The 11,886-nt window shown below is 37.1% G+C and overlaps 1 protein-coding gene across 10 annotated transcripts in view; it reads right to left on the bottom strand.

Moving 5' to 3' along the window:
• Positions 1-6,947: 6,947 nt before the first annotated feature.
• The window catches only part of LOC109981606 (sodium/potassium/calcium exchanger 2), a 46,683-nt gene continuing 41,744 nt past the window's right edge, over positions 6,948-11,886 (bottom strand). For all 10 annotated transcript variants that reach the window (XM_065950196.1, XM_065950198.1, XM_065950199.1 and 7 more), the window contains one exon: positions 6,948-10,741. In XM_065950196.1, the coding sequence (XP_065806268.1) occupies positions 10,492-10,741 (250 nt within the window). In that variant the 3' untranslated portion in view covers positions 6,948-10,491. The remainder of the gene's footprint in view (positions 10,742-11,886) is intronic.

Here is an 11,886-nt window from a genome sequence, read left to right as displayed (position 1 = left end):
GAGAGGGACACACATCCAAGGAGAAAAACTTACAGTGAAGAAACCCTCCAGAAACATTCAGAATTTTTCAATCCCACTGTTATTCTTCTGTGATATAAGTAAAAGTAAATTAACACACACAGACACATAGATGCTATAGAATATTACAACAAGCTATATAAGCTTTACTTTTGAACTTTTGGATACCATATTTTTTTATGTAGGCCTATATAACATGGACACTTGGCTAACAGACATATTGCTTTTGAAATTTCCTTAAGAGTGTGTGTGTGTGTCCCCCCCCCCCCATATTTTTCATGTGTAATGAAATACTTTGTGCATAGCAGTCATAATGGGGGAACGTCCAGAAAGCACAAGTGGTCCCAAGACGCTCTGACTTGCTGATCCCCACGAAAATAAAGCCTGACTGAAGGCTCTTGTTCATTAATGAATCACACAGAATGATTCAAAAAACAGTCTAGACCAGAAAGTGGAGGCAATCCAGCGCAGGAAACAATATTTGATGTGAAAACTCTATAAGACCTTTAATTATAAGCCCCTCCATGGGAGCAGTAAGAGTATATTTTTTAGGAGATATAGGCTACAGTAACCACAGAACCTGTGCAGTTTAACCTATTTTTCCCTCTTCTTTTTTACATAATGTCATCTTGTGTCCCAATAATCCACACTATTTCAATACCTCACAGTACATAAAACAACTAACTCCACACCGACCTGCTAAAACAGCTGCTTAAAAAATGATGTACTGACATTTTATCTGCAAAATGCATACATTTTTTTAATAATCTTTTTGCTGTTAACAAAATAGATTTTCTATGAAAGACTTGGATTTGTAATACTCCAGCTCCAAATCACAATTCCATTAACATTAAACTGTGTGGCCTCAATATTGACAACTTTGTTCCTTTCTTTTACATGTGGGGAAAGTTGAATTCCAAGCAACATTTTTGTTCTCTTTATGTCCACTTATTAAAAAAACGTCTGAGTATAGACATTGTGTGCATAAATCAAGGTTAATGAAGGCCTTTTCTTCTTTTCAAACATATTGACAATCCTAACGTTGACTTTAGCACGTTTGGCAGTGATGACTCACTTCCGTAGGTGTCGACACTGACCACACCTGTCAACTCCCAAAGAGCAAATACGTTAAAGCAAAAAGACAATTAGAAGAGCTGACAGGGTTCACGTTTCCATTACGTACAGTAACTCTTGTTTATCTTGGTAACCACAGAGTAAATAGAAATTTCAAGGTGGCAATCACTGTGAATAATTTGTATTTGGCATTTACACAAGCAGGTTAATTCATTTCATGCAGACTCAACGTTTAAGATTTCACAAAATAGAGGTATGGATTGACATGGAAACTTCAGTTCAAAGATACATAGGGCATGAATAACAAAGTCAATACTTGGTGTTAAAGACTAAGAAAGGGAATCTTTCTTGAAAAAGCAGAAAATAACTTTCTTGAAGTTTATTTTTGGGGCTTTTGTTATGACTTTATTGGAGTGACAGGACAGTTTCTAGAGTAAAACATTAGGGACAGAGGGAGTGGGTAATGACATGCAGGAAAGGAGCCACAGGTTAGATTTGAACCTGCTGGGAGGACTAAAGCCTTTGCACAGCACACCCTAACCACTCGTCACCGAGCAGAAAAAAACTTGCAATAAAGACTCACCAAACATAATAGGCATTTTATAAATACACAATTATGATGATGACAGACCTCTCTGTATTCAGGCGCCCGTGACTTTGCTGCAGGGCAAATACTAAGGTGTGCCTGCATGTAATTACATCAATCACGGTGTCACACTAGTTAACATGAACGTACTCATTGTATTTCTATATTTTGCTGATTTAAAATATTCAAAAAAAATGATTACACTCCCCAGCGTTTTAAATTCAGCTTAACTATATTAACTGACATATAGGCCTAGTAGTTAACATATATTAACTATATAAATAAGAATATGGGTTTGATGCTACACTTGTAGATGCCCATTAATGCCCTGAAAACATTTTGACTAATGCTCACCCATTAGAAAAACAGATTTATTTTTTCCCCCTAAACCCGTGGAATCATTTTTTCAGTTTCAACAAAAATGACAATCAACATGTTCATTTGTATTAGTCTACTGTGTTCAACTTTTTACCGCCTGGGTAAACTTGAGGTGATTCCAAGTAACCTTTATTGAACAGTGACCACTGAACAAAAATGATAAAACCATGTGATAATGATAAAAGCTAAAAACTAAAACATAGCCTAGTAGCACAAGTTAAGATAAATTCTTATATTGGCCAACTGAGTCAGGAACGTTAGTGGGACAGACATATTAGTCTTAAGATTTTCTTACATTAGCTACCATTAGCCAAAAGCAATAAAAAGGTTAGCAAACTGAGTCAGGAATGTCTGCAACACAGATATATCAAAGTCAGCTAACATCAGCATAAAGGAATCAAATAAAAGTTACCAAACTGAGTAATGAATGTTAGTCACATGAAATATCAAATTTTGCTAACATAAGTAGAGTTAGTTATCTGAGTCAGGCTAGTCGGATACAGAATCTATCCTATGTTTTCTAACATAGGCTAAGCTAATACAATTAGAAAGAAATAACAATAGTCACATTTAGTATCTATATCTAAAGAATATGTGGCAGCGTTTGCTACAAGCGACAAGCTGTCACGTATGCTATACAAATAAAGCTGTAGGAAGTTCACAACCTCAGAGTTTGGTTTATTTAGCACAGTAGGGAATTATTGCTTCATTTTCTTCTGAAGAATAAGTGATTTCTTATTTCATAATATATAAACATATGAAATATTAAATGCAGTGACAACCTTACAGACTAAGCCATTCCATTTTTCTTCCGTTATCCTTTAGGGTTATAGTTGCTGCTTTTTTGGACCTGGCACATTTTTCGAGATGCTAGCTAGCTTGAACTGTGACTGACAGAGAATGACTTCTTGATCTCCTTTTTTTCACAGCAAAAGGATATATCATTGTGAACTTGTTATAAATGACCATCATTTTGTCTGGGTTGCAGACCAAAACCCTCCTGCAGACGGTTCTCAAGCTGAATCACAGAGCCACATGTGCTGCTCTTACAAGTCAGATCAACACAGACCTCTCTCTTGTGAGTCATCTTATGGTCTCAAGTCCACCGAGGCCCTTTTTTTTTAAGGAGTCATGAAAATAGCTCTCCACAAAACAGCAAAACAGGGTCGTTTTTTGGATGACTCGCCTGCGTCTGAGATATTTTAAAACAATTCTCTCATTCTGGGTCCAAAATCTATGCCTAAGACAAGCTTCTCCGCTGCCACGCTTGTAACAGGATCAAGTGAGTGTGCAGAATCTGGCCTTGAGCCTCCTCTGAGACTTTTTTTTAGTAATGCTGACTCAAACGTAAGCACACCCTGTAACAGTGAGCGAATGAAATCACCGAGCAAAGTCTGGCCGATAGTGAGCTGACTTGCTGAATGAGCCACACTCGGTGCTGCTAACCTTGCCCTCAGCACCATGTGGAGTTTATTAACTGGTGGTAAATGACTTGGAAAGTGAGTCGGCTTGTCGTAAAATATTTGCTGGAAGAGGGAAAAATCCCCACAGACTTAGCCAACACTGCCTTTGACTCACAAATTTTAAGGGAAATCTTGTTTTTCCTATTTTTGCCGTAGACATGATGAATCAGCCGTCATTAATTTGCTTGACTATGACAATTCAGTTTTCTTTCCAACAGCAGTGATATAAAGGTTTATTCTTATTTTCAATGTAGCCTAAGTACCACATGAAGTGTAAACGCCAAGTGTTACAAAACACAATGAAACCAGATTATGAGAGAAATCTAATCTAGTTTATGAAGTCCTCATTCAGTGTATGTCATGCAAACCAGAAGTGTTTGCAATATTCTGCTATCCTGGGGTAAAAGTTGTAAGAGCGTGAAAAAAGTATGAAAGTATTATTTTACTGGTTTAATGTTATTTTAACAATTGGTACTGGAAAACAGTTTTGTTGGGGTTAAGGTTAAGGATAAGGTTAACAGTTTATAAAAATGGGAGGATTAAAGGGTTTCTTGACAGTAACAAAATGATCTGTGAGCTTAGATATTATAACTATAAGTCTGTCACACACTGGGTAAAGAAAAGAAAACTAAAACAAGGCTATAAGGTCGAAACTAGTCAGATATTTTTTTATATCAAATTGGCCATCACCAATATCATTTAAATTCAATTACATACATATATTTTGCCAATAATGATTTTATTTTAGCGGTATAGGCTGAATTCAGATTTGTAGGTAATGTTTTACTTTTTAAGAGTCCACTCTTTCGAAATGTTTCCCCCATTTATACCTATTTAAAGGTGTTTATTTTGTCTCGTTGCCTTGCCTTACTTCTTTCTTTTTCACTCTTCATGTTCTTTTTTGACTGAAGCCAACCCAACTAATGCTTCATACAACCTTTGAGGAAGTTTAGCAAACATTTATAACAACAAAATTACTGACAACAAAGAGAAGGAAATCAGAATTGCGATAACAGCTTTAAAACAAAAGTCACACTGAGGACTTGAGAGTGAAAACTCGAATAAATAATAAAAGAAAGCAAAACCCAATTGATTTAACTTAAGTATCTACAAATCTTAGCAGGCTGAAAGAGAGGAAGGAAATAGTATGTCAAGTTGATGAGATTTGACTCAATCAATTATGAATGATAAAATCAGAACAAACTATATTCTAACTCCAGGATAATTAGTAACAGCAAAACTCAAATTAAAGAACCGATTTTACAGATAAAACAATAAATAAACATGATCAGCAGGTAATGTTTGAAAGACCTGCCTCACATGAAATGATTAATGAGAGCCAAATAAAGTCTCAGCTTGTGTAACTTTATCATTACAAACAGCTGAAAAGCTTCTCAGACTTATTTTAAAATTCAAAGTCATGCCTTGTAGTTAGTTTTGATGTCTCATTCAAAATGGATTCCAGTCAAATTCACTGTCTGCAGAAAAACATAATTCATGACCTCATGTTTTCATTCATTTAGCGACACAAAAAATAATCCTTCTTTCATTTTCTGACCCTCGATTTGAAATGTTCACTTAATCCAGATTTGTAAAATAAGGTAAAATTTGGTAAAAATAAGTAAAATATTTGTGTGATCATTTTAGTTCAAGTTCTTGTTTCGCCACAACTATTTTCTATTGTCTCCTTGTTATTGAGATCATTAATGAAATGTTCAGTCCACTCAACACTCATTTAAAAATATTCACTGAAACTTCCAGCAAAGCAACAAAGCTAGTCTTTTTAATTGATTTTGTAGACTCACCATCATACTTTCCAAATCAAGCCAGAAAAATATCAAAAAGTTTGACACCAAACGCCGTGAAAAATCTCAAATAACCACAGTGGTCCAATCAGCAGCTCCCCCAGAGAAAACTGATGATTTTTGTTTTTACACAGTCAAGAAGGAAGTTGTTTAATGTACACTGTATCAATTGTCCAAGTTATGACTCGCTTTGACTCACTGGAGCTGTTTCAGTGGATTTACACATCCAGGATCAGTTTCCAGAGAAACCTTTCATCCCTGGGAAAAGTCTGGGGATGACTGGAAGAAGGAAACACACTTCTAAAGAAGGATTGGCGATATCATCATTTTGTAAAGTTCTGAAAAAATATGCAGTATAGAGGCTACATGAATTCGTAGGAAGATATATTTTTTGAAATTCTGCTTGATCAAGATAATTATCAGTGTGGAATTTGTGTGTCTGCCAAGCAATGGCAATCATGAATACAACAAGCTACTCTGCCTCTTCTGTCTTTCCACAAGTGAAAGTGTACATATGCCTAGTATCAAATTATTTCTATTGTATTTTTCTTCTTTTATTCATGTAAATACGTTTTTTTTTATTTTATCTTTTTACTTTTTGCTATTTTTGCTAATTATATATTAAATACAATAATTATTATATATTATGTTTTTGAGCTGTTGTAACAACAAAATTCCCCCCAATGGGGGATCAGGCTTATTTTATGGCATGTTTACCTCAATGTAAGTTTGGTTTATTTTTCTTTAAGAATCTTACACAAGTCCCAAATGTCAATTTACTCTCTTACATTCAACCATGGATCAGAATCACCTTTCTAAATCCAAAACAGAGCGTGACTTTGAATGTCAACAAACAGAAACCAACCTGGCGTCAAAGAGCAGACAGAGGTCTGACTCATGATGTGTTCAGTATCAGTTCTGGCTAAATAAAACTTGCAGTGCTTAGAAAAGTCAAGTTACAATTCCAAGGAAAGACAAAAGTGAAGTAAGACGGTTTTAGGTGGGTGGACGATCAGTCCTGGATAGAAGAGGTGGTTTCCTCGTTATTGTTCTGAAGTTTCAGGGTTAGATCACCAGAGGGCGCTGTCTCCATACAAGCAGGAAGGCTACATGAGAAATAAAGAAAAGCTCATCACTGCCCTTGAGTTTGGATGAAACTCAGTGCTTTTTCTGTATTACAGATCTGATTGCTATTGAAAACATTAAGAATATGCCTAAACACTTGTTGTTACCAAAAGGCATTTGTATACATTTCCTAGTAATTAAAAAAACAAACATGATTTTATTGAATATGTGCAAATTGAATTTTGACAACCTCAGAGCAGACAGAGCATCACAACCCCCCTGAGATCTCAGGCGCCCCCCTTGGGGGGCCTGGACCCCCGTTGGGAACCAATACCCTAAGACATGAAGTGTTTCATACACTGCTATTAACTCTTAATTTAATCTTAACTAAGAAAGTGTTTCATTAAGTATTGAAAAAGACTATTATTGAGACCAATAACTCATTCAGAAATTTAATATAAAAATGAAGTGAAAATGAATGTCATTTTCTTATAGACTTTCAAACAATCAGACTTTTTTTTAAGCTTAAAGAGACTTTGGTAAAAACTTGCTCACACATTGTTGCATATTTGAATGATCATCTTTATTTGTTTTATTATATACTTTGTGTTTTTACATAAAGAGACATATTTCTTTTACACGTATAGATTATATGGTTAATTTCTATCTGTATATATGTACACCTTAAATAAATCTTACATTAACACCAAGAAAATAAAACATTTACAGTGCAAGATGTTCATTAGTGGTCAACTTTCACAGTCGCTTACCCTGGTAATCTCAACCACTGCCACGCTCACATGCCTAACTAAACAGCTTTCTAAGTGTTGACTTTTTATCCGTCCTCTTACCATTAGAGGGAACTTGATTGGTATGTGATGATAGTGTAAATGTTCAGTTTTCACGTGTGTGTCAAAGGTCAGCCAAACTTCAGATAATCACCTTTTAACCCATTAAAGCTATTTGACGTTCATAGTAACACACTTATTTGCTATCTTGCAGAGAATTAGATGTGTAGATAGATACCACTTCACTGTCTGTATCATAAATATAAAGAGCCTTCAGCAAACGGTTGTCCGCAGCTCTCAAAATGACTGGAAACAGAGGGAACAGCTAGCTAGCTTAGCTTCTGTACCTGCACATAACCCTTGTAAAAATCACAATCTGTCTTTTTTTACACTTAAGTTTATGCACTGACTAAACATATGACAATCATGTTTTAAATATTAAGCTTTAAAGGTGCTGTTAAGCACATTTTGTTGCGTTTGGAATTAGCTAGGCTAGCTAGCGTCCTCCCTTCTACAAAGCCATCTGGTTGCTTTCTCTGGCTTCATATTTACCAACCTAACATGAAATATGGGTCCATCTTCTTATCTTCATCTCTTTAGGAGAGCAAAAAAAAAAGAAAGTGCATTTCACAAATGTTTTCATTCTTTCAAAGAGAAGGGCGAGTAGAAACTTGAGGCGAGGTGTGATCACTAAGGAGAGCGTGTGGGCGCTTTGAGAGTGAGAGGGAGTTTAATGGTGAATGTTCACAGGAGGATTTCACAAAGTACATGAGTCATCATTGCGGCCTTATATTAACTCTTTGAATCTAGCGTGTGGAAATGTACCGTACAAAAGCACACCGCATATGAATTACTAATGTGTTTGTTGAACGAAATGATCATAGGTTTCCTCTTTTCTGTGCATTTCCAAACTTTACCTCATGTCAGAAGCATTTTAGATGCATCAAGAAGTCCTGCTGTTGTTACAGATAAGGACGTGATTTGGTCTTAAAATCCCCTGTTTCCATAGCAGAACCTGAACAAGCATGTTTACAGTGTAAAGTATGCCAGAGAGATGTTCAGTAATAATTGTGAGTACCGTTTTCTCAGTAATACTTTGATACTTTAGGGCCACCAACATATAACTGAGCTTTTCCATCCATTACAAAAATGGATAAAAACTCTGAGTGAATACAATACATCTGTGAAGTTTCTTGCAAAAAAAAAAAATAAAAATAGGTGTGACATATTTACAAAGTAAAACCATGGGGTTCTTGGTGTTTCTGTCTGAATGGATGCATAAAAGTGAACATATATAGTTGGTCTAAGCTCAGCTGTACAGTCAGTGGGTAACCAGCCCAAATTCCTCACATGCATGTTTCCTCACACATTCAGAGAATCTATTTACTTATATTTTACAGTTCTACTAAGCTGCTGTACAGAGGCTGTGTTGAGGTAAAGCGGGTGTTTCTGGCCAGCTCTAACAGAAAGGGGCTGCAGAGAAATGGTCCCCCCCCCCTCCCCACACACACACACACACACTTTTTTTTCTTTCGGGGTGTCGAATCACATCCTGACAGGGAGGAGAAAGAGACGCAAGGACGACACACACAGTATATTGCTGTTAAATCAGTGATTTCCACATTCTATGTAGCTTAAAGAGAGATCGTGTTTCGTTTTTTTATATTTCCAGTATAAAACACAGATTGGTTTATATATATATTTTTTGCAGTTAGTTGCAAAATACTGGTAGTATAACCTCTATTCATAGCTAAATATAAGAGATGGTTATTGTGTGATGATTCAAATGCAGATTGCACACATGCACACAAAAGCACCTTTGATTAGAAAAGAAATTGCACAAGTTTGATAGATATCATTGACCGTACGTGTTGACATTTCTACATAGAGACTGAGCAGTGGTTTTGCATTAAGAAGTTATGAAACATATTTTCAAAAAGTGTACATTTTGGTTTACAACTTCTTAAATGTTGATTGGTATTATTCACCTCCAAGTGTCTATTTTTACATGCAGTTGACTTCATAAACTACTAACCAGGAGCTTGACTAGCCGGTGAGTTGAGCCCAGTTCTACAGTGAACAAAGCACTACACAATGACTAATCTAAATCAACCGTGACGCTTAAACACTGTTTAGTTCTTTTCAACTGTAGTATTTTGACATAGACTTCAATATGGAACTCCAATGAGTCTACAGAACTCATGCCTTTTTTTTTTCAAACCAGTGAAAGATATTCAAGGCAAGCATATATTTTGAGAGGCTAAACTTGAGTTAGGATTTTTTTTTTTCTCTTCTTGGCTTTGTCACTCGGTGCGTGTGAAGCATGGAAAGTTCTGCACAATCAGAACGTGTGTTCAGTGGCAAAAGAATAAAAATAGGAGAAGATTGCAGAGATGACTCTATATGATCTAATACTGCTACAGTACTTCTACTGCTACCTCTATGTATTTCATGAAAATGAATCCAAAAATTAAAAAAAAAAAGAATCCTCTGAAGAGACATTCAGCGGTGAAAAAACGACGTCCGGCAGGGAAGAGGTGGAGCTTGAATTTGTCAGTCAGACTGAGCATGTGATAAATCCCCCAAAAAAGAGAAAGAAATAATAAGAAAGAAGAAGTTTGTCTGCCCAGAAAGGGTGTTTTGTCCCTTGTCGCTCAGGTGCAGAGCCCAGAGGAGAGTCTTTTCCCTCTTTTATTTCAGATAGAGAACACATTTGGAGCAAAATCTTCATCCACACAGTCTGCCATTTCCTCATCCGCAAATTCCTTTTCACTCTATTGACAGCAGTAGTTATTTTGTGTTCAATCTCAGCTCAGCCACTGCACTTGTTTTAAGAGTTTTATACAGTGCACCTCTTGCCCCCCACCCCCCACCCCCACCCAAAGTTCACAGGAGGTCATCCTCCTCAGCCTATCAGGTGTAGTCTTGATTCCAGCTCATCTAGTGACACTAATGGCATGCATAATGCTTCTATATTTGGCTGGTACACCCACTACTCCCTCCTTACCTGCCTATTAAATAACAATAACAAATAGAAATCCACTCAGGCTAGGCCAAAGCTAAACCAGCCAAGTCAAAAGTCTTGCGTCCTTGTTGATTTAACCCCTCCCCGCCACCGTCTGCTTACTGAAGATAAAGGCAGATTTCATATTTTTTTATATCATTCTCTCCTCCAGCAATCCATACTCCTATTTCGTTCCCGGGTTAAAGGATCACAAGGGTCAGGTGAGAGCGATGGCAGACAAGAAGGATTGTTGTGTCGGTGGTTGTTTGTGGTGGTGACGAGAGGAGAGGAAGCGGGTCCTCGCAGGTCCTCACACGGACACGGGGCAGGTGATGACCTTGTCCTCCAGCATGACGCTGACCACCAGGAAGACAAAATACAGCATGAACATGATGAAGCCGAGCAGCTTGCTCATGCGCCACTTGCAGGCGGCGATGGAGATGATGACGAAGATGAGCATTAGGAAGAGGAGCACGATGGCACAGAAGAGGCCGTTGGAGCTGACTTGCACCGGCTTCATGCCGCTGAAGAAGGACCAGAGGATCCAGGGGAACGGCAGCCTGTGGATACACAAACACATGTAAATAAAACAATCAAAGACAGCTTACTCCGGCCTAATGTAAACAGAGAAGACCAGCTTTTTATAGCCTTAGGATGCATTACTCAGCAGAGTGCAGCAGAGTGTGCATTTAAGTGAATATGACACAGCAAAATGTATCAACAATAAGTGTTACTCAGCCGAACCTAATTACAAAAAGTACAACTTAGCAGCAGCTGAAATGTGTCACTGTCCAACAGAATCACTCTACACCTTGCTGTCATGATTTTCTCTTGTTTCATTTGTTTATTCCTTGTTGTTGTGATTTCCTGTTATTTATTTGGTCATTGGTATCCTTGAGTTTCTCTGTTATGTCTTTTTCTGTTGATAATGCTGAGTTTAGTTTTCAGTGTTTCCTGTTTTATTTTTTAGCCCCCCCCTCCCATCGTGTAATCATGTCTTTAGTGTTTCTTCATGCCTCTGTGTGTTTCCCACCAGTTTTGTTTCCCTGTGTCTTGTTAGTCTCACCTTTTTTTGATTACCTGGTCTAGTAGAGCCCGACCGATTTATTGGCCAGCCGATAATATCGGCCGATATTAACGTATCAAGTGACTATTAGTATCGGCTAATTTTTATCACAGATATGCGCCGATATTACAAGATTTATTCACCAATCAAATATCACTTCTTTGAGTTTAATTGAACTACACTAGCTGTTCTCTTTCACCAGCAGAGGGTGCTGTATGGATTACAACAAGCATTATCACTCTCCAGAGTTTCAAGCGAGGGATGCATGTACATGCACAGTTCATTATACTTTATTTATTTTCCACAAGTGTTTGACAACTGCATTTGAGGGATCAGCACAATACATGTGTAAATCTTTATCTATCTATCTATCTATATATATATATATATCTACAGATGTGTAGCTGTGTGTAATACCAGGACCATGCTTATGCACATAACTACCATATTTATTCCATTATTATATCACAAAGAAGATGAGAGAATGTGCAAATACAGTTCTGCTGATGTAATCCAGGCACAATACAGGCTTATCACATTGGAGACAGTAGTGAGGTGGAGTGCTTTGTAATCAGCTGAAATACTATATTGAACTATGAATGAGAATCTATGCTCTGGATATATACGGCAGGACTAATC

The sequence above is a fragment of the Labrus bergylta genome, chromosome 22 (genome assembly GCF_963930695.1).
Source record: "Labrus bergylta chromosome 22, fLabBer1.1, whole genome shotgun sequence".
Lineage (NCBI taxonomy): Eukaryota > Metazoa > Chordata > Actinopteri > Labriformes > Labridae > Labrus > Labrus bergylta.
This window is presented reverse-complemented; position numbering and strand designations above follow the sequence as displayed.